The sequence below is a fragment of the Cervus canadensis genome, chromosome 16 (genome assembly GCF_019320065.1).
Source record: "Cervus canadensis isolate Bull #8, Minnesota chromosome 16, ASM1932006v1, whole genome shotgun sequence".
Lineage (NCBI taxonomy): Eukaryota > Metazoa > Chordata > Mammalia > Artiodactyla > Cervidae > Cervus > Cervus canadensis.
The window spans coordinates 55255652-55278690 of record NC_057401.1 but is presented as its reverse complement, the minus strand read 5'-3'; the positions used below and the strand labels follow the sequence as shown (position 1 = coordinate 55278690).

The window sequence follows — 23039 nt, the reverse complement described above, 5'->3', positions numbered from 1 at the left end:
TACCACAGCAAAATTTTTTCTGAAATGTTTTTTTTCCTTTGACCTGGTGACTGGGCACTGTTATTCTTCTATGCATTCTTGTTTTAATCTTCCAGAACACATCACTGGCTAATGCTTTTAAAATCACATTATTATTTCATAAACCCTAAAAGTAAATAGTTAAAATAAGCCTGTATCCTGACTGTGAATTAAACTGGTCACTTGTCTTCCTCTGCTTTAAGGTTCATAATGGCTGAGCTAATTCAAACTGAAAAGGCTTACGTAAGAGACCTCCGGGAGTGTATGGATGTAAGTAAGTTTTTTTGCTTGTTTGTTTAGATGGGATATATACAGTCTTGCTGTTTATTCTTGTATGTGCTCAGTCACTTTAGTCGTGTCCAACTCTTTTCAACCCAATGGTCCATGGGAGATGGCCAGGGCTGTTTATTCTTACCTATTTAATTCTTAAAGTGGTCGTCCTTTTGGTTGTTATTTTTGAGATTGAAAGTGTGCACAGGCGGCCCTCCGTGCATGTTTCTGCACTTCTGTGAAGTTCCAGGCGTGTTTCGCTCATTACAGAGATGATAACAGCACTAATCCTCTTGTTTCATGTATCACATGATGGCCTGGCTGACATTCTCTCAGTAGAATTTTACAGCAGCTTCAGAGAGACACGCCTACCGATTACGACCAGCCGCTGACACTCCGTAGTTTAACGAATCTCCCTTGTACCTTGAGGAGCAGCTTAATCCCCAGATTTGAAGCTAGGAGTACATTTAGAGCTGAAATGAATAAACAGTATGCTCAAATATTAATAGCAACTGAGATTTGTCTTAGTAATAGTTTCTCATGTTGTTTTGTAAGAGGTTCCATTCTTAAGATACATTTTTAGTTAGACATTAACTCTGGGTGTGTATTGACGGAGCGCAGAAGTAGCTGTTCCTTGGAGGTGTGCCCTGGGTTTTTGTCCAACCCTCTCTGTTTCCCTTCTGGCCAGACCTACCTGTGGGAAATGACCAGCGGCGTGGAGGAGATCCCCCCAGGCATTGTGAACAAAGAGCTCATCATCTTCGGGAACATGCAGGAGATCTACGAGTTTCACAATAAGTGAGTGGCTTCATCTGTAGGGGCCCTGTTAGCGACTCTGGAAGTCTAGGTACTGTGCCGAAGTGCCATGACAAATCCAAGTTTCCAGTCGAATACACATAGATTCCAGGGATTCTGTTGGAATTTGAAGGAAGTCTGCCAGTCTTGCTTCAAGGACACAGATTCTCGAGATTGTTTTTAACAGACCCTCGGCTTTCTGTTTGAATTCACTCTTTATAGAAATGAGACTCAGAAAGCCAGAAGCCGTTTTGTAGACACACTCACTGCTCTCGACCCATATCATCAGCTGCCCCGTCAGTTACTTCTTAGGGTTCAAAGAAAAGACTGCCCTCCACGGGCTGCTGACTGGTGTTTTTGGTCTTTCCTAATAAGGAGGAAGGATCTGAGGACAGAGCAGATGTGTAGTGTGACCAAAGTAAAGTGCACTTGCCACTGGCCAGAGGAGGCACGTGGTTTTATTTTTAAGGTCAAAAAAGGAGGAAAAAAAGAAAAGGTGGCAGCAGCATCTTTAGGTGGAGTCTGTGCACCCCAGATCGCCTGGGAAAGATGGTGCTGGGCCAGAGCCGGCGGGGTCTTCCTCTGCCCCCCACCCCACCTCCAGCAAAGACACGAAGACCTAACTAGTTTCTCTGGACTGAGTACCCCCTAAGTTTTATCCTTTGCTACTAAACATGTCAGGCTTCCCAGGTCCATGGAATTCTCCAGGCTAGAATACTGGTGTGGGTAGCCTTTCCCTTCTCTAGGAGATCTTCCCAACCCAGGGATCGAACCCAGGCCTCCTGCAGATTCTTTACCAGCTGAGCCACGAAGGAAACCTGGAAAGTATCTGAAGGCTAAACTAATGAATTGTATGAAAGTCACAGTAATTTACCCCAGTTCATAGCACTTGCTGCACATTTTGTTAAACTAAAATCTAAATGATACAATTTTCACTCCTTTTGGTTAAAATGATGCAATTCAGATCGTTGCCTGAATTCGTGGTATGTTTGGTCTTATTCCTGGCATATCTCACTCGTAAAATGTTTTAGGACACCTTAATAATATAATACCATTTTTACTCTCTGCAGCATATTCCTAAAAGAGCTGGAAAAATATGAGCAGTTGCCAGAGGACGTGGGACATTGCTTTGTAACCTGGGTAATGAAACCTCAGCAGCTTGTTCTGTCACTCCTGTTTGCTGGCTTTGAGGGATGTTAGAAGGAACACTGTCTGCTTCTCAAATGGCATCCTTTTCTCCTGGTGTCTGCAGACAGAAAAGCAGACTTTACCCCCCAAAAATTACATTCTCCAGCTAGTTATTACTGTGGAACCAGCTTTTCATCGGCAGTAGTGCTGGCTTGGTCCAGAAAGTTGAGTGAATATGCCAGGCCTCTGCATGGCCCTGAGGGTTCCTGTTAACCATGAGTGCCCAGCCCTGCCCAAGGGGGACTGTCGGGTCAGGAGGGAGGCAGGCAGGTGGCCTGGGGACCAGGCCCTGCCGTCTAAGTGTGACACCCAGCTTTGCATGCACTGTTGTAGGAAGAGAGGCCGGGGCTCCGTCCTGACTCGCTGGGCCAGGGGAGGTTTCTGGACATGTGTCCTGTCGCAGGACATGTTTCTTATTTTAATATCTTTCTTTAGAAAGTTTTTTAAACTAGGGGCTTGAATTTCACTTACACACACGGCTTCTTTTCTACATAAAAAGTTGTCATAATTTGACTTATTGCCATTTGAAAGGGATACTACTCTAATTTTCTTTTTGTTTATAGGCAGACAAGTTTCAGATGTATGTCACGTATTGCAAAAATAAGCCTGATTCTACTCAGCTGATATTAGAGCATGCAGGATCCTACTTTGATGTAAGTAAAAGATTACTAAAAAAAAGCTGTGGTATTTTCTAAGTTGCTTTTGGTGTACGTTAAATGTAAGGTGACTCATAACTTTCACCTAATTAGTATATCATTTTTATTTATCACGTTTAAAATGGAGTATTCTTATACTTATGTTTTTAAAATATTTTTCTATAGTACTGCAAGCTGTATGTACTATAAAAATTTCAGACTATAATATGCACATGTGTATATATGTCTTTACTTAGAATTTATATACACTCACTAGTTTTTCATTTGTCATATTGTATATATGAGTATAAACAATGAAACTAAGCATCTTTTATCCTCTATAAAACAAAAATAACTTTGAATATTTTTAATCACTTATTTTTCCCATTTCAATTTCATGAGGTACGTAATTTCCAAAAGCAGCCTACCAGTAAAATTTTACAAATGGCACTGTAACAACTCAGACCATTGGGAGGTTCATTAATTATATTCTCATGGGTGTAAACATAGTTCATTTTTTTTGGAAAGACTTTACAGAGACGTTATTTAGAACAAAAAAGGATGGAGTCTTATGATACATAAAGTGATTGGGGGGGTTTCCAGAACATAGTCAGATGTGCCAAATACATTTTGATTAAAGATAAGGTACTTCCGAATGTTAGATGTAATTTGGTGTGTGAGTCCATGAGGTTATTAGACTTGTTCCATGCTTGCGTTTGTACATGGCCTCCTGTGATCATCCGCTCTTCTCTGAAAGTCTGGGAAATTAGAGTAAACTCTAGCTTCTGTCTGTGAGGTAGAGCCCTGGCTGTAGGTGGCCCCCTCTTAGTTGTCATTCCCATGACCGTAGTTACACGTCCCTGTCTGGGTGCATAGGAAGCCCACTCTCAGGCCAGGGTGGCCCTTTCTTTCCAGTATTTCACATGACCCTGGGTCTTTGCCATTATGTGAAGCCCACCACGGTGGCCCTGTGCAGTTAGCATTATTTAAGGCCTAAGAAGCAGTGAGAGCGTGTGGCACACATAATGTTCGGCATCAGTCATTTAAAAACCCTGCGGCCTAAGGAGGAAGCCAAGAGCCAGGAGACTGGAAATACAGTAGGTTGTTGTGAAAACGACAGCAAACGGGAGAGAGTTCCTTATGGTGAGGGTGAGGGAAGCCTGCAGTAGAGAGGGCTGGGGATGTGGGCGGTGACGAGGGTGCACACGTGGCTGGAGCTTCAGGAGCTACAGCCAGAGAGTCTGACCGCTGGCCGGTGCAGTGACGGCCCAGGGGGGCGGGGCACAGTGACGGCGATGGGGGTGGGCTCAGTGACGGCCCAGGGGGCGGGGCACAGTGACAGGTAGCGGGGTGGGGCACAGTGACGGCCCAGGGGGTGGGCTCAGTGACAGGCAGGGGGGCGGGGCACAGTGCCAGCCATGGGGGTGGGCTCAGTGACAGGCAGCGGGGCGGGACACAGTGATGGCCCAGGGGGGCGGGCACAGTGACAGCCATGGGGGTGGGCTCAGTGACAGACGGGGGTGGGCTCAGTGACGGCCCAGGGGGCGGGGCTCAGTGACGGCCCAGGGGGCGGGGCACAGTGACGGCCACATGGGGTGGGGCACCAGGCTGGGCACAGTGACGGCCACACAGGGGCGGGGTGTAGTGACGGCCCAGGGGGGCGGGCACAGAGATGGCCACGGGGGGCGGGCGCAGTAACAGCCACGGGAGGCGGGGGCAGTGACGGGCACAATGCCGGCCATGGGGGGCGGGCACAGAGATGACCACGGGGGTGGGCGCAGTGACGGGCACAGTGATGGCCAGGGGGGCAGGGCGCAGCGATGGCCCAGGGGTGTAGGCGCAGCGACAGCCATGGGGGTGGGCCCGCAAAGGGTCGGCCTCCCTGCTTGACCTCTGCACATGAAGGCTTTGTAGTGCAGGGGAGACACTGTCTTCAGGGCTCAAAGTGATGATTGAAACTTGTTATTTTTATGTTTTGTTTATTAAAAGAAGCAATAGTAATTTCTATTTTATATTTACAGAAAAAGTAGCTTGTGTGATTTCATCATGGGGGTAAATAATGTAAATTTTTAGTTACTCCTGTCTGACCTCCCAGTGGTGTGTGTATTCTTTTTTGAATACAGGAAATACAGCAGCGACATGGATTAGCCAATTCCATCTCCTCCTACCTTATTAAACCGGTTCAGCGAATAACAAAGTATCAGCTCCTTTTAAAAGTATGTATGAAGCATCTTAAACCTGCAAAATTTTACGCATAGTGCCTTACTATTTTGACATTGTTTTACTTATATGAAGAATCCTGAGTTTTTTAAATACCATCTATCAAATTTATTTTTTGATTAATTGCCATTTTTTGCCCTGACTGATTTCTCAGTGTATCAGGTAAGTAAGAGTATATTTCTTAATTATGCACCTGAACTTTGCTGACTGACCCTAGTCCCTAACATAAAATTGAGAAAGGAAAGAGAAATTGTCAATTCTGGATGATTTAGTGCCATTGCTACGATTTCTGTAAAACTGACCTTGCTGTTTTTTGGTTATGAATGATTATAATTAAAATCACACTTGTAAAAACCAAATAATAATTAGTTTTGACAATAGAATGGTAAAAAAAAACACCTTATAATTTGTGGTAAGAGATGTTACAGAATTTATTGTATATAATCGACATTTTCTTGACTACAAGAAAAACAATTCACAACTTCCATCTCATGATGTTTACACCACTGTTTCCTTAGCTGGTGAATGTTACTAAGCATTAGAACGTACCCAACACCCATTTATCCCAGTAAGAATGTTTCATGAACCTGATTACGTCCCCAGTGCAGTCCTAACATAATACGGGATCTTGTAATTTTTCTAGATATAAAAGAGATACAGAAGATGAAGTTTTGAATGTCCAAAACCCTTATTGACTTTTTTTGTTGTTATTAATTAAAAAAAAAAAATCTAGAGGCAGTAAAAGGGCTACATTCTTTTTTGACAGGACCCCATTATAGCATTCTTCTATCGGAAAGCTCTCCTATGCTTTCAGAATGTCAGATTCCCATTAGGGGATTTTATGACCACCACAGCAGAAATATGTGGTTGCTATAAACGTGCAAGAGAAGTCAGGAGGCTAAGTTGTTTATATTCACATTTGCCCTCTGATTTCTAATTCTGCAAAGGCAGTTTACCTCTTAGTGTCCTCAAGATTGATGGCTTTTGTTTTTCACATGTGGTTCTAGTAAAGATCTCTGCCTTAGTGACCTCACTATTAAGCTGCTGCTTTAATTTATAAACATGACTTGATTCTGCCCAGGGGTTCTTCCATTGAGCAATCATAAGCTATGCTGAGCTCTCCAGTGAGGGGGTTTTCAACCTCAGCACATGGCAGTTTTAAAGCCCTTAATGCCAAGCAGCTGAGAATAAGAGGTGCACACCATCTGGCCATGAGGACAGGGGTCTGTTGGGCAGCTGCCTTGCCCTAAACCAGAGGTCCCCAACCTCCAGGATCTGATGGCTGATGATCTGAGGTGGAGCTGATGTAGTGATCATAGGAATAAAGTTGCACAGTAAATGCAGTGTGCTACCATTCTTCTCGCCCCGGCACCCCCACCCCCCCAGCTCTCGTCCATGGAAAAAGTGTCTTCCACAAAATCGGTCCCTGGTGCCAACAAGGAGGGGGACCACTGCCCTAGATCCTCCAGGGTGCAGCTAAAGCCAACTGCAGTGCCACAGCCCTTTTGCTGGACACTGGGACACAGAAAGCTGCTGTTACTGACTGCTAACCGTGATTAATATACTGGTGAGAAGATACCTTGGCCCCCACTAGAATGTGACTGTGTGGTCCCTGCCGTCACTCATCTAAGACAGGGATTCTCGTACGTAGATCTGAAGTGCTACTTGCCCGGGGAGGCATCCTGCAGTCATCAGAGCTTTCTGGACGTCCCAGCACAAAGAAGTGTTTCCCCGTAGGTGCCTGGACAGCCATGCAGTTCCTGCTGGAGACGGGGCAGCTCCAGAGTAGAGGGACATTGTGTGTGTGTTAGTGGCTCAGTTGTGTCCGACTCTTTGCAGCCCCATGGGCTGAGCCCGCCAGGGACCTCTGTCCATGGGATTCTCCAGGCAAGAATAAGGGTGGAGTAGGGTGCCGTTCCCTTCTCCAGAGGATCTTCCCCACCCAGGGATCGAACCTGGGTCTCCTGCACTGCAGGCAGATAGAGCTCAGGATCGTGCTAGATCCTGTGGCCAGCAGAGCAGGACTCACAGGATGCTGACTTAACCTTCGAATGTAACCTCTAGGTGACTGTGCTTTGCTACCCTGATTAAATTGTTTGTCATTTTTGAGGCTCAGTAGTTAACATGTACACTAAATTCATCTTCAACTATGACTGCATTTGGTTTCCTCTGAAGCCTAAGAAACATCCTGACTTGAGCAGGACAAACCCTTCCGTCCACTGGCTAAAGAGGCAGTTCAGGTTCCCTTATGCGTTCCCTTATGAGAGTCTCTGCCCAGTTGACCACATCTGTTTTTACCGCGAACGTCATAGATTTTCACAAACTCCCTGATTTCTGTGAAGACCTCCTGAGCGGAGCATCTCACGGTCTTGGTCTCCCACAGGAGCTGCTCACGTGCTGTGAGGAGGGGAAGGGGGAGATCAAGGACGGGCTGGAGGTGATGCTCAGCGTGCCCAAGCGGGCCAACGATGCCATGCACCTCAGCATGCTGGAAGGTACGCCCCCCACCCCACTGACGCTGCCCCACCACCATCCCGCGTCCTTGCCCCTCTGTGCTCAGTTAGGAGTCACCAGTGGAGGCGCGGGACCTTCTCTTTCCAAGAATTGGTCTCATTGCTTCCCTTGAGGTGCTCGTGACATGCTCCCCCCTCATTACAAGCCGGTCCGCGGCCACTCCACTCTGCACCCAAGGAGCACGCAGTCTCCATGGCAGATGGACAGGTGGAAGGATAGGTCGACCCACCCCTCAGGATTGCACGGTCCCTCCAGGGCTCATGTCCTCCCCATCTCTCCATCCACTGCATCACCTGCTAGAGCCTTGAAGGAAGCAGGTACCTCCTCCCTGCCTGTGCAGCCAAGCCGGATGTGCAGCATGGTAAAGAGAAAATCAGATAAATATGCTTAATTAAACATTATCATCACGACTATAATTTCCCTGACTGCTCCTAAGAAAACTCTTTCTGTGTAATAGCTTAACTCCTATTGTCAGGTTACTCAAGAGTTATTTTCAGCAGTTCTCCTGCCCCAGAGGTTGTGCTGGCCTATGTCGTCACCGTCGGCTGCATTGAACAGTTTTACCGGTGAGGACAGAGGTGCTCCTGTTTGTTGCACAGACACCCCGTCCCCCCAGAATCAGAGGCCAAGCCAGAGCACCTTTCTTCCTCTGTTGTAAAATCCTGAGCAGGTGGGCAGCCCTCGTGGGGTCACCAGGGCCCCAGGCTCTGGCTGGCAGGTCTGTCTCTACTCCTCAGGTGTTGTTCTGGGTGGCCAGGTGTGCAGGGTGTGCAAGGCCCTGTTCATCTCCCGTCTCACAGGCAGCGGGCAGCGGGGGAGGGCGCCAGCGCTTGGGGCAGACCCTCACAGTCTGCCCTGCGGCCCAGGCCTCGGTGGGCGTGGCTGTGGCTGCCCCAGCCCAGAGGATGCTGGGAGAGGCAGGCTGATGCTGGGAGATGCAGGCTGGCTTGAGCGGCCACGGAGACGGAGGGACTTCTGCTGGTAGAAAGGGCGGGAGATCGCTAGCTGCCCCTGCCCGGGTCTGCCTCGCCACGCCATGAAGAGACAGCAGCAGTGAGAGCCAGCCCGCGTCCAGAGCGCCACTGACTCGCTTCAAGGGTTTTGTGTCTAAAGGACAGAGAATTCCTCAGGGAACCAGGGATGTCTCCCAGGAGGAAGGTCAGACGAGGGCCTGGAAGAAATGCTGGGACTGCAGAGAGCAGTCCAGGAAGGACGTTCTGGGCTGAGGAAGCAGAGGGTCTGGACGTAGAGTGGAAGTTGGCGGGGGGCGGGGGGGTCGGGGTCGGTGAGCCATCCTGTATGGAGCATGCTTGTGTGTGAAAAGCTGGAAGGGACATTGAGTGATGGGGTGCTTAAAGCATATCTCGGATGGTGAAGGAGGAGGACTTGCAGAATAAGGCTGCATTTGTTTTGAACAGGGGCCGGAATACATGCAAGGCTGTATTCTAGGAAGAATTATCCTCTGTCAGTGCTAGGGAGACTGGAGCCCAAGGCCCAGATGGGAAACTCTCATCTGGGATTTCATTGATGGGCCTCTTAAAAACGTTTAAGCAGCCATAACACGGTCTCCTGCATCATTGTTTATTTCCTTTCAACTGACTGTGCCTTTTTTTCACGTCCTAGGGTTCGATGAGAACATTGAGTCTCAGGGAGAGCTGATCCTGCAGGAATCCTTCCAAGTGTGGGACCCAAAAACCTTAATCCGAAAGGGCCGTGAGCGGCACCTCTTCCTGTTTGAGATGTCCTTGGTGTTTAGTAAAGAAGTAAAAGATTCCAGTGGCAGAAGCAAGTACCTTTATAAAAGCAAATTGTTTGTAAGTACAGGACTTCAGAATTGTAAGTTTAAAGGTGACACAATTGCAGTTTTTTTATGATTAGAGAAAAGTTAGCATTGGTTGCCTTCAGTTTTAACCTCTCAAACTGTTCTAAACTATCTGAAAATCATCTGAAATAGTCCTATTTTCATCTTCAGTGAAATACTGACATTCTTGAATCCACTAGAGGGCACTTGTGAGTGTGACCATCCCTAGGTGTAGGAAACTTGGCTTTTTCTAAATTATTTAAGATCTAACTGTGGGATAAGAGAACACTTTATAAGTGAACTTAAATTATTTATCTCCTGCGTGCCTTAACTAGCTTTATAGATAAATCGAGCATATCAGACTGTGGTTAAGTAAGTTCTCACATTATTATAATTAATGTTTCATTCATCAGCATTGGAATTTACTTAAGCAGTCTTACAGTGGCTTACTGTGGGCTATTAATGATGAAGCTTGATTTTTTTCATTAAAAATAAATTTAAGAAAAATAAATGATCTTAGCGGTTCTTCCAGCAGCAAAGTACAATTATTAGAGAAAATCGTGTAAGCAAAAATCACTTTAAAAATCCAGATGCCCTCCATCCCCTGACTTCCACCCAGAGACAGCTTCCCTGCGGTGCTTGACAGATACAGCAATGCATTTAAAATCTCCTTTAACTTGTCAGTGTACTTCCTGTCAAGAGAAACATGCCTGGTTCTTTTTTCCACAGGTAGCAGCCCCCCCAAGTCTCTATAAACCACAAGTCAACGCTCAGAAAAGTCTCTGACAGGTGTCAACCTCCAGGTCCCCTGACCTCCACCTCCCCTTCATAGGCAATACCTCAGAGGGCTCTCAACACAGTATTTCTGGGCAGGGTCAGGCAGGGGGAGGAAAAATCACTGTTGGAGAATAGAAAGTGCAGGCAAATTTGGTTTCTTCACCAGATGTGGCAGATCACTTATACATGTTGGTAGAAATTTGGAATTTGGACAACTTACACATTTCTATGATATCCTCATATTAATCAAAGTCCCAGAACAATAGAATACGACCAAGCATAGAAATCATCTTAATAATCACCTGGAGTTTACACGTTCAAGCTAATGGCTTTCATACCACTTTCTTTGGCTTGTGTCCTGCTTGAGATTGTCTTTTGGACCACAGCCTGCCTGACATCATTTTAGATCATATTGTAACTGCAGAGAAAAAATGCAGCATTCCTGGCTAGCCATTTCACTAGCTGGCTTTAATCAGTCCTTAGAGACCACTCTAGTTTGTTTTAGAAGCTGATACATCTTCACTTAATTTATCTTTTAAAAGTTAAGGTTCTCTCAGAGGCCAGATTATGAATCACTTCCCTTGCTGGAAGGGAGAGAATGCATTAGGATGAACTTGATTATTGAGGGGGGGATGAAGATGTTGACCTGTACCTCCACCCCTGCAAATGCATGTAATTACAGACAGAAAGTTTGTCTCTTCGCCCTTAAAATGATTGGTGAACTACTGTACATTAATGCTATTGATAAGCACATTGGAAAATAACTGAGCTTTAAATCACCATTTGTCTTCTGTGAAGCTGCTTCGATAATGAAGATTCATGGCGGCAGCTCAGTTGCAACTAGGACAGACTCATCTTAGTGTTTACAAGATTGAAAATAGTCAACTCTTGATTTTCCAGATAATAAGAGTTTTCAGCTATTTTGGTTTTCCTGACTTGGCCTGTTGACCTGCATTGGAATTTCCAGGTAGAAGTGCTCAGAGGAAGCGAAAGAGATGAAGCCAATCTTGGGTAGCCTAAGAACAATATTTCCTCATTTTAACTGAAGCGAGATCCAAAGACTGTGTATCAGTGTAAACAAACTGTGTCTTACAACGCAGCTGGAACATGAGTCACCAAAAATGACTCGCTCTCTGTTCTATACCCGCCTAATCGTGCAATTGTCTTTTTTTATCCAGACCTCAGAGCTGGGTGTCACAGAGCATGTTGAAGGAGACCCTTGCAAATTCGCGCTGTGGGTGGGGAGGACGCCAACTTCAGATAATAAGATTGTCCTTAAGGTACGTCCACTGAAGCTAGGGAATACGTCTGTGACATGTTCACCGTATCTGTTACACGTGTGTCTTTTCCTGTTGTTGAAACAGGTTGTCGTGTCCTTTTTTTGTTCCCTTGGTGGCCCCTAAGCTTGGTGATTACCGCAGAAAGAACAGTAGGATGAATCTATGGTGGTATTCTAGTGGTGCAAAATCTTGAGCTAAACTTTTGTTGCCTGTGAAAGTTCACATGAAGAAAGTTCTTTCTCACCTTCTCCATGCTTCCAGTCTTGTAGAGTGTTTTTTTTAAAGTGAGTGTTTATCCAGGGTGATTGTTTAAGAGATACAGCAAGTCAAGGTACAAAAGGAGGGAGCTATGGACCAGTAGCTCCCATTGTACACTTGACCTCTGGTTTCCAGAGGAAGATAAGCATCGATGCATCTGTGAGGACCTTTGACACTTTCAAGGCTGAATGTGCCCAGAATCTCTATGGGGTCCTAGATTCTTTGGTTTTCTAGTTTGGAAGCAGAGGAGGGCGGGGGGCATGATCAGGTACGGGGTTTTGTATGTTATTGTTTGAAGTGTTCATAAACACTGAGGTTTTTGAGTATATAGTCTTTGAGAGAAGAATATATCTTTGAATATTTTATTTGAACTCTGTTTTCATTATACTGACCTCTCCTAGGAATGATGGAGGACTCTAAGGATGTCTTAGGGACTTCCCTCCTCCCATGTTTAAGAAAATACAGATGGAACTGTCTTTTTGAGCTGTCTGGAAAGACCATAAGAAACTTCAGGATGTTTGGGGGCAGATGTAGCTGAAGATTTGTAGAATATTGGGAGATGAGCCAGCAGCTTAATGGGCCTCTGGTGTGTGGACTAGCATGTTAGTGATTTTGTCTTTTACATTCCTTTTCATCTCTCTACGGTATTTCCAGCGACTGTGAGGTATTCAACAATACTGCACTCTCATGGAGTGGCCACTGACTATGGAATCCATTGTGTTCCTAAGGTCTTTATTCACATGGAAATGGCGGATTGTTTTGCAATGAATATATAATTAGCAACCCAGTGTATTTTTCTTGTTAGTCCTGGCATAAGCCCTATAAAATATAAATTGCACTGATAGCTAGTTATTAGATAGCTGAGCTTTTTCTAAGGCATAAAATTTCAAAGTATATTCAAGACCTGAAAACTTCCAACTTTGGTTGAGTGTTTCTCCAGATTAGCTGCAGTGACAAATGCCCAAGGGTGCATATGAGAAATCATGCCAGATATTTTAGTCAGATATGTTATTGTTTAGACATATTTATTATGTCCTAAATGAAATACCCATGATGCAATTGAACAGTCCGATTTCCTACAGGTTTTACCAAATGAAAGTTTGTTTTCTAGGGAATTGGGGATAGTATTTTTCTGACTTCTAGCAAGAGAGTAAAGGAAATGATGTCCTTAGTAATTTCAGAGATTGCTTGGTGGCGGTGGTGGTGGATATTTTCACAGTGGTGATGGTGGTTATGGCACAGATGGTGGTGCGGGCATAAATAGTGGTGGTGATGGTGTAGGTGGTAGTGGTGGTCGTGTGAGCACTGGTGGGTATTTTAGCAGTGGTGGTGGCTATGGTGTAGGTCGTGAGGGTGTAGACAGTGGTAGGGATGGTGGTGAGGGTGTAGACAGTGGTAGGGATGGTGGTGAGGGTGTAGACAGTGGTAGGGATGGTGGTGAGGGTGTAGACAGTGGTAGGGATGCTGGTGAGGGTGTAGACAGTGGTAGGGATGCTGGTGAGGGTGTAGACAGTGGTAGGGATGGTGGTGAGGGTGTAGACAGTGGTAGGGATGCAGTGGTAGGGATGGTGGTGAGGGTGTAGACAGTGGTAGGGATGCTGGTGAGGGTGTAGACAGTGGTAGGGATGCTGGTGAGGGTGTAGACAGTGGTAGGGATGCTGGTGAGGGTGTAGACAGTGGTAGGGATGCTGGTGAGGGTGTAGACAGTGGTAGGGATGCTGGTGAGGGTGTAGACAGTGGTAGGGATGCCTGGTGAGAGGGGTGTAGATGTTGGTGGAGGTGGTGGTGGTGGGTATTTTAGTGGTGGTGGTGGTTATGGAGTGGATGCTGGTGAGGGTGTAGACAGTGGTAGGGATGCTGGTGAGGGTGTAGACAGTGGTAGGGATGCTGGTGAGGGTGTAGATGTTGGTGGAGGTGGTGGTGGTGGTTATGCAGTAGATGCTGGTGAGGGTGTAGACAGTGGTGGGGATGGTGGTGAGGGTGTAGACAGTGGTGGGGATGGTGGTGAGGGTGTAGACAGTGGTGGGGATGGTGGTGAGGGTGTAGACAGTGGTGGGGATGCTGGTGAGGGTGTAGACAGTGGTGGGGATGCTGGTGAGGGTGTAGACAGTGGTGGGGATGCTGGTGAGGGTGTAGACAGTGGTGGGGATGCTGGTGAGGGTGTAGACAGTGGTGGGGATGCTGGTGAGGGTGTAGACAGTGGTGGGGATGCTGGTGAGGGTGTAGACAGTGGTAGGGATGGTGGAGGAGGTGGCTGTTTTAGCGCTGGTGGTCGTTACGGTATAAGTGGTGGTGAGGGAGTAGATGGTGGTGTGAAGTGCAAGTTGCCCAGTCGTGTCCGACTCGTTGCGACCCCATGGATTGTATAGTCTTGAAATTCTCTAGGCCAGAATACTAGAGTGGGTAGCCATTCCCTCCTCCAAGGGATCTTCCCAACCCAGGGATCAAACCTAGGTCTCCAGCATTGCAGGTGGATTCTTTACCAGCTGAGCCACCAGGGAAGCCCATGATGGTGGCAGTGGTGGTGAAAACCTGAAACTGTTCATCACTCAGTTGTGTCTGACTCTGTGCGACCCCAGGGACTGTAGCCCGCCAGGCTTCTCTGTCCACGGGATTCTCCAGGCAAGAATCCTGGAGTGGGGTTGCCATTTCCTTCCCCAGGGGATCTTCCCGACCCAGGCCTTGAATCTGGGTCTCCTGCATTGCAGACAGATTCTTCACCGCCCAGTGGCGGCAGTGGACAGTAATGGTGGTAACAACAGTGATGGTGATGGCCCAGTAGTTGTAGAACAAAATTATGACCTTTTTTCACTTTTATAGTCTGAAAAGGAGAATTTTATTTCTAAATCCTTTCTTAAACAGATTGAGACTACTGAGAGTATGAAACAGGTTTTTCCCTTCTCCTAACCAAGTGGGACCTTTGTTGTTGTTGTTCAGATGCTAAGTTGTGTCCAACTCTTTGTGACCCCACGGGACCACAGCATGCCAGGCTTCCCTGTCTTTTGCTGTCCCCCGGAGTTTGCTCAAACTCATGTCCTTTAGGCAGACAAGTGGCCTGTGGCCACTAGAGTCGATGATGCCATCCAGCCGTCTCATCCTCTGTTGCCCCCTTCTCCTCCTGCCTTCAATCTTTCCCAGCATGAGGGTCTTTTCCAGTGAGTTGGCTCTTCCCATCAGGTGGCCCACGTATTGAAGCTTCAGTTTCAGCATCAGTCCTTCCAGTGAATATTCAGGGTTGATTTCCTGTACGGTTGACTGGTTTATTTAGTCCTCCAGCTGTGTTATCTTTCTTTTACTGTTTCTGAAAAATTGGTACTTTTTTTCCACATTTAATTTCTTCAAGTTTGGGAGAATTGCTCTCCATAAATGTAGTGCTAGGTTTGCTTTATTTAAATGATTGGGATCTTCTTTATTGCTGAGCCATGGTATGGATCGCCTCTGTTGTTGAAACCGTGCCAGATGTTCTCTCTCGGTCACTTCCCTTCGTTTAACCTCCCAAACATCTGTATCAGGCATGTAAATTCCAACAGTTCCATGTCGTTCACAGTTTCCATCCTGAGACACTTACTTCATGCACAGACTCCCCAGCTGCCTAATCTTTCTGCCTCCCTCCCCAGGAGAGGTGGGTTTTACTGCTCTCCTGACATCCGATCTGGGAAGAGAAGCAAGAGGCTCCTTCTGTCCTTCATTTATTTCCCTCAATTTTCCCTCAACTGAGAAGACACATTCTCCAGTTAAAATATATTATTTAGAAAGAGAGTTCTCAGTCTTAATTTCCTTTCCCAGCATGGGCCTTGACAAAAACAAGGTCCACCATGAGAAAATGCTTGGGTTCCCCTCCCTGCCTGATCTCATGCGTAATCCCACTGACGATTGTTGTAATCATTCGCAGGGAATTATGCTTATATCATAGGAGGTGGATGTTTTCCGTAAGGAAATTAAAAACTGTTGCTAAGGTCCAGGTCATGTAAAAAGGGAGGGGGAAAGGAAAAAAAAAGCCATCTCCTTTGAGGCACCTTGAAAGAAAAATCTGGAAACTATGATGCCATATGTGTTCATTCAGTCAGTGCCTGTTGAGTGTCTGTGACGTGTCCTTTCCAGAGAACCTTTGTCCAGCGATGCAGTGGAGTTGAGGGAAGTCCACCACATGTAACTGGCTACAGTAGGCTGCCCTGGTCTATCCCAGCAGCCTGACACATGGTGGATTCAGGCAGAGTTTGAGGGGATGGGTGTGTGTGAGTGGATGTCCACCCCCAGGAATGCTGGCCTCTTCACCTACTGGCACTGTGACCTTGGGTACATTCCTAACGTGTCCAGGCTATGGGTCCTCCTCTAGGCAGGAGGATTAGGGAGGCCCGACTCCATAGGGTGCGAGTGGGGGTGGGGAACGGGTGCAAGTGGAGAATCGGTGCAGCTGCGCCTGTTGATCGTGAGTCCGAGGGGCGAGGTGGGTGGGACGGGAGGGCGCTGGTTCAGGTTGCTGCTGGTGCTCCAAGGGCCACGGGCCACTTACCTGCCTAAAGGACCCCAGGACAGTTGGGTTTGGGGGCAGCTCTGTTTTCCTAGAATTTACCCAGGGCTGCTTAAAAAGTCTTGGGGCTAGGGAGTGATCAATTGCTAGACTATTCAGAGATCCAGAATACCATCAACACTACACAGAATGAAAACGGTCCAGATGACAGAATATTCAAAATTAGGGTCATTTATTGGGTGGCACGTTAAATATAGGATGTGGTTGCTTTTCTGCTGAAAAGTTAAGTTTTAAATAAACAACTCACGGAATGCGGGGACCTGAGTGTGGTCAGTGCAGTACCCTGACCAGTTCTTACTCTCTCTCCAGGCCTCCAGTATCGAGAACAAGCAGGACTGGATCAAGCATATCCGGGAGGTGATCCAGGAAAGGACCATCCACCTGAAAGGCGCCCTGAAGGAGCCCATCCACATCCCAAAAACAGCTCCAGCTACGAGACAGAAGGGAAGGAGGTCAGTGTCTGGGGACGTTTTTTCAAGTTGGTGTTTATTTAAGGGCAGGAACAAGGCAGTGTTAACTAGTTTTTAAAAATCATTTTTCTCAAACATTTTGAGGAATGTTCTTTTTAAATACACTTCATACATAGTATCATCCTTCCTAATGAAATTGCTTTATCAAGACAGCCTCCTTCACCTTAAAGCCAATGAAAGTCTACATGTACATCCCTAATTTTCTTCCTTTTCCAACCAACTGTTAATCCATGTGCATGTGTGAATAGTGCCTGTGACCTTGGACGAATCGTGTAGTATCTACACGTGTTTGCTTCTCGTCTCTAAAATGGCACTGACCATTTCAACTGTATTTGATCCCTGGGAGAACTAAGTGCAGTGGTAGATGGTAGACACGCAGCCCAGGGTCCAGCACAAAGCCTGTCCTCACTGAAGAGTGATTGACCATCATCAATGTTAATATCAGCCGCAGTCATACAGACCGATTCCCACTTCTTTGAACAAATCTGTTCTCCGTCCACTATCTGATGGACACTCTTCACCAGTCTTGAGGCGCAGACCCAGCAGTGTCAGGAATCTGCATCTTTGTGTCTCCAGGGATGGAGAGGATTTGGACAGCCAAGGAGACGGTAGCAGCCAGCCCGATACGATTTCAATCGCCTCCCGGACGTCTCAGAACACTCTGGACAGCGACAAGGTGAGCAGGAGCCAGCCCTTCTTGGGGGAGGTGCGTGAAGCCAATCTCTGTGACGGACAGTTTGTCATCAGCGTTTCAGACGGTTGCCATGGGTTATGAGGGGTGCCAGGAGCAAAGACGGAGTGTCAGGATGAGAGGACTTGAACCCTGAGGATTCAGAAAAAAAATCACTCATCCTCTCCAGTGCCGTTGTGTGGTTTTCTGTGCGAGTGTCCCCAGGTCATGTGTTTACGCTTTTTTATTTTATATTAAGCAGAAGGCCCTATTGTCTGAAATTAATCTTACACAGAGCCCTGGTGCATAAAAGCGGGGCTGCTCTGACTGAAACAGGAGCAGTGGCATCTGCAGGGGGTGGGGGAGGCCTTGAGTCGCCGTGGCCTGACCACCAGGAGGCCCCAGGCTGGGCCTGCACCTGTGCTGACCACCAGGAGGGGGGATCTGATGTGCATCAAAGAAGTCTAGATTTCACCTTCTACAGCAGTGGCCTAGAGAGTCCCGTGATCCTGTCTTGATAAAATCAATAAACCTACAAAACAAACCGATAGAAGAAGTTGGACACCGGAGCTTACGTGATGCACAGGTGACTAGAGGGCCCTGTAAAGGCCAGTGGGGAACACTGATGTCCCAGGGCCCTCTGTCCCTACCGAGAGGAGCACCTGCCCGGTTCACTTTCTAGAGGACCAGGCCAGGTTCTTGAAACAAATTATTTAACAGCAAGTAAGGGTTTCATTCGGAGAAGGCAATGGCAACCCATTCCAGTACTCTTGCCTGGAAAATCCCATGGACGGAGCAGCCTGGTGGGCTGCAGCCCACGGGGCCTCGAAGAGTCTGACACAACTGAGCGACTTCACTTTCACTTTTCACTTTCACGCATTGGAGAAGGAAATGGCAACCCACTCCAGTGTTCTTGTCCGGAGAATCCCAGGGATGGGGATGCCTGGTGGGCTGCCGTCTATGGGGTCACACAGAGTCGGACGTGACTGAAGCGATGCAGCAGCAGCAGCAGGGGTTTCGTTGGGCTTTGCTCACAGCTCAGTTGGAAAAGAGTCCTCCCGCAATGCAGGAGACCCCGGTTCAATTCCTGGATCAGGAAAATCCACTGGAGAAGGGATAGGCTACCCACTCCAGCATTCTTGGGCTTCCCTGGTGGCTAAACTGGTAAAGAATCCGCCTGCAATGCGGGAGACTGGGTTCGATCCCTGGGTTGGGAAGATCCCCTGGAGAAGGGAGAGGCTACCCGCTCCAGTATTCTGGCCTGGAGAATTCCATGGATTGTATAGACCATGGGGTCGCAAAGAGACACAGCTGAGCGATTCTCACTCACTTACTCAAGGGTTTCACTGAACTTGCCATCGGTTCAGGATTCCTGGGTAGTTTCTTAGTGTTTGACTCTGGACTTCCCCACGTGAGTTCCCCATGTGAGATCCCCCCAGGTTCTAGGGTCTGTGTGTGCTCAGCGACAGCCCACTTAGCGCCCCAACCTCCCGTCTCTCGGGAACAACTGCTGTCAAAGGAGAGAGCCCGGCATCGGGGCCGCTTCCCACAGCTGGTCTCAGGGCCCAGACATGGCTTTTTTCTCATTCAGCTTTGCAGAAGAATTCACGGAATTGACTGTTGTTTCCAGGACAGAAGTAAGTAGGTTTAAAAATGTTTTCCTCGCCGCTTTTATTTTTCAGAATCCTTCTAATTTGAGTAATTAGCTCTTTCCCAGCCTCCTTTTTGACTTCACTAAGTGATAAGTCCCAGAACTTAGACTTGCTTCGAGTACCAGAGAACAAATCTCTTTGATTGGAGAACAAAAAAAAACAGTGTCTCATTTGATTTTGTTCCAAGCTCAGTGTATTACATTCAGCAAGTATTTCTCGCCAGTAGTAATAATGAGGAATAAGATAAATGAGCTATTCAGACATTCGGTGCCTAATAGCCTCTCTCTGCAGCCCCACCCATAGTCTTGCAGTTAAGAAAATAAATTGAACTTGGACATTTTTCTTTAGAGTAATCCCGAGTATTTTCTTAAAAAAAAATAATAATTGAGGTAATTGGGTTATCTAAACAGTTGCACAAGACTTCCACCTGAAGGAAAAGTCCGAAATAACCATGGCTCATGCCGAGGGGACCAGCCGCCTTCATCCAGACCCACTCACAGACCGCCCCCCCCCCGGCCCCGCCCGACGCTGAGGCTTAGCATCACACCCCCGCTGGGGGCCCACCAGGCCCCAAACTCAGTCTTCCCGGATATTCTCTCATGGATCTGGTCTGGGTCTATCTGAGTTTAAAAGTGTACTTTTTTAGGGAATTCCCTAGCGGCCTGTTGTCGAGGACACAGCGCTTTCCCTGCTGAGGGCGTGGGTTCAGTCCCTGGACTGGGAACTAAGATCCTATAAAAGCAAGGTGCTAGCTATACATACATAAGTGTGTATGTAAAGTTTCTTCTAAAAATAAGTTATTTGATTGAAATTGCCAGAGAAACATATGTGTAAAAAGCTCTGCCTTTTGGAAAGGATGTTCAGGGCCTTCCCCGGGATTGGTTCCAGAAGAAAGGTAACTTTGTTTCTCTCTGGCAGTTTCTGTGTAGATGGGTGGTGGTGAGAGTTGGGAAGTAATCCCTGCATCTGGTAAGGGGGGCTCCTGGTTTTCCAGCCCCCGACTCTGGAGGTGCAGCTGCCTGGCACCAGGCCGTGCCTCTGGCCCCCCACAGAACCGGGGTCCCGAGCGCCCCGTCCCATGACCTGCAGTTGACTGGCGTCCACAGGAGGTTTACCTCAGAAATAAAGCTCCGTCCTGGAGTTGGGAAGAGTTCGCTCGTTCTGCTTGGAATAGGCCTCTAGGAACTCAGAATCGAGCCTGCACAGCTCCTGTAGAAAAATAAGGCATTATCCTAGGAACTGTTGCTTTTAAGGCAGCAAGTTCTAGTGCCTTATGAGAAAGAAGGAATCAAACACTCACAAAAGCATGGGTTTGCAGAGATTAGTCATTTTACACTGGGGATCTACTGGGGTATTAGAATTATTAAAGAGCCGCCTTGTAAGTATCTTATCCCTGAAGGTAATTCACCAGTTTCGGTTTACCTCCTCTCACACCCGATCTCTGAACTTCCTTCCGAACCCCCACCCACCCCCAGGGCCACTTCTGCAGCCTATAGCCCCGGGGCCGCGGAGGCAGTGGCCCCATCCTCAGCCTCACGTCCTCATGACTCTGAAGCACGGGCAGTGACACGCCAAAGCTGTTGACTGCAGTGGTGGTGGCATGTGTTTAACGCCCCTCATTGAGGCCACAGGTCTCCAGTAGGCTCAGAAGTACGCCAAAGGGCTGACATGTCCTCCTCAGGCCGGGGAGCTGCAGGGGCCTGTCTCCTTTCGCTCTGGGCTCTGCATTCAGGAGAACGAGCCGCGTGGATGCGTGGGGTTTGGAGGGGCCATACCCCCGGAGCCTCATACAGGGCACGGCCCGTGTCTGCGACCACACACACACACATGGGCCTGCACACGCGTGTTCTCCGCTTTCTTCTTGCAGCCATCTCCCTGTCTGTACTTCTCTGATAGAACATTTCAGGGTCAGTCGATGACTCAGGAGGATACATTTAGGAAACAGCCTCCTTTTCTGAGTCAGTTTGTAAAATGCACTGTTGCACTGAACTGGGCTTAGCCAGAAAACCCTCCTCTTATCTCTGAGGCAGTTAACTTTTTGTATGTCTCGAGGTTCTTCCCGCCCTCCATATTTCAGGTTTAAACAGCCTCTGCTGACAGAGGCAGATAGGTCTGGCAAGCGCAATTACTTAACCATATTCTGCCTCTTGGACCTCATTTACGATGTCTGTTATGAGTTAGTTGTTATCATGGAGTTTGGTTCCCTTTCAGAAACTGGGTGGGGGGATGTTTTTGACTTGGCCTCTTGGAGAATTCTTGAGGAAAAATTATCTGCCCAGAGCTGTAGTGACTCTCAGACGAGGCGCAAAAGGTTTTGAGTCTGTGAAGGAGGGGCCGCTGGAGACCCCCACTTTCCAGGGGACACCGTTAACCGATGCAGACCATGGGTCCCCACGAGGACCTTTCTTTCCTTGAAATGTCGGTTTTGAAATAGGCCATCTCTCTGTCTCAGATGTAAGTTCAGCACTGATTCCTGCTCATCTCAATGGTATTGTGCTGATAAAGTGATCTCATGAAATTATGATTTGGGTTCCAAAGGAATCAGACGCTTGCCAGATTCTTACCTCATTTGTCCTGAGCTTGCCTCCCCGAGGTAGGGAGGAGAAGCCTCCGGGGCCCCAAGGGGATGAGGGAGGCCTGATGACCCTCTGGGCCACCCAGCAGCAGCGAGAGGAGCCAGGAGCAGAATGTGGGTTTAATTACCTGTGGCTCTACACCCTGTGATTTCACACTCGAGCTGAGTATAAGCTACGTACTTCTAGCATATTAAAGGAACATTTTTTAATATTTTTTTCCTTCTATCTTCTTTATTAGTCTTGTGGTTTGCTTCATATAACAAAAATTTATATACATATAAGGAAAATACAAAACATGAGCATCAAATATAGGCTATTACAGAACAAAGCATCTTGAAGTCGGGGTGGAAAAAGCAGCCAAGGCAAGCCGGGGCAGCCTACAGGAAAGGGGCCCAGGCCAGCAGGGGGCTGGGTGTGAGCCTTCTTCAGGGCTAAGGCCACGCAGGTCTTATTTGTAATGAGCGAGACAGTCACTTGAGATTGGTACTTGGCATCCTCTGCCATAAGCTTGTGATGTGAATGTATGAGTCCACACATTTAGAAAAATAAACGGTTTCAGTTATTTTTCATGAAGTGTATTTAGCACTACGTTGGGGATATGAAATTTTATGTAGTTTAAAAAGTCAGTAAACCTCTGGGAAGCGACAGTCTCCACCGTAGGAACTTGGACGGGTTTACACAGCTTGTAGTGCCGTGGCAGTATATAAAGTAATTAATGCCAGTACATTTTAAAATGTGGCTGGATTCACGTTTTTAAGAAAGGAAACCTGCGTCCAGCCTTCTTGGGAAGTGCCTCCCGCTTGCATTCAGCCTCACTGCTCACATACCTGGCCTATGTGCCAGCCCCCTTAAGCTCATGCTCTCCCCTCTGCCTGAAACTGCCAGACGCAAGAGGGAGCCTTGACTCAGAGCATCCGCCCCACCGGCGGGCTTTGCCAGAGCCTCCCAGGGCCTCCCGTGGGCTTGCCCTTGTAGGCATGAAATTGAGTCACTCCATCCAGAAGCCTTTCCATTGACAGCACATAGTTTTAATTCCCGGGCATCAGAGTCCTAGCTCTGCCCAGAGGGTGACGAGTAGAGTAAGCAAAGTCTTTAACATCCAGCGGTAGATGATTGGGCTTCCCTGGTGGCTCAGACGGTAAAGGATCTGCCTGCAATGCAGAAGATGCAGGTTCGATCCATGGGTCAGGAAGATCCCCCTGGAGGAGGAAATGGCAACCCAATCCAGTATTCGTGCCTGGAGAATTCCATGGACAGAGGAGCCTGGCAGAATACAGACCATGGAGTTGCAAAGAGTCAGACACAGCTGAGCAGGGAGGGGCTCCCCAGCCAGGCCTCTCTCTGCTTCTCAGCAGCCTCTGCACCTCAGTTTCCTCATCTGTAA

At 47.6% G+C, this 23039-nt stretch overlaps 1 protein-coding gene across 4 annotated transcripts in view; it reads left to right on the top strand.

Moving 5' to 3' along the window:
• The window catches only part of TRIO (trio Rho guanine nucleotide exchange factor), a 366334-nt gene that overhangs the window by 251879 nt on the left and 91416 nt on the right, over positions 1–23039 (top strand). For all 4 annotated transcript variants that reach the window (XM_043488447.1, XM_043488443.1, XM_043488445.1 and 1 more), the window contains 10 exons: positions 222–288; positions 977–1086; positions 2154–2223; positions 2835–2924; positions 5030–5122; positions 7510–7621; positions 9264–9454; positions 11397–11498; positions 16597–16739; positions 17334–17433. In XM_043488447.1, the coding sequence (XP_043344382.1) occupies positions 222–288; positions 977–1086; positions 2154–2223; positions 2835–2924; positions 5030–5122; positions 7510–7621; positions 9264–9454; positions 11397–11498; positions 16597–16739; positions 17334–17433 (1078 nt within the window). The remainder of the gene's footprint in view (positions 1–221; positions 289–976; positions 1087–2153; positions 2224–2834; positions 2925–5029; positions 5123–7509; positions 7622–9263; positions 9455–11396; positions 11499–16596; positions 16740–17333; positions 17434–23039) is intronic.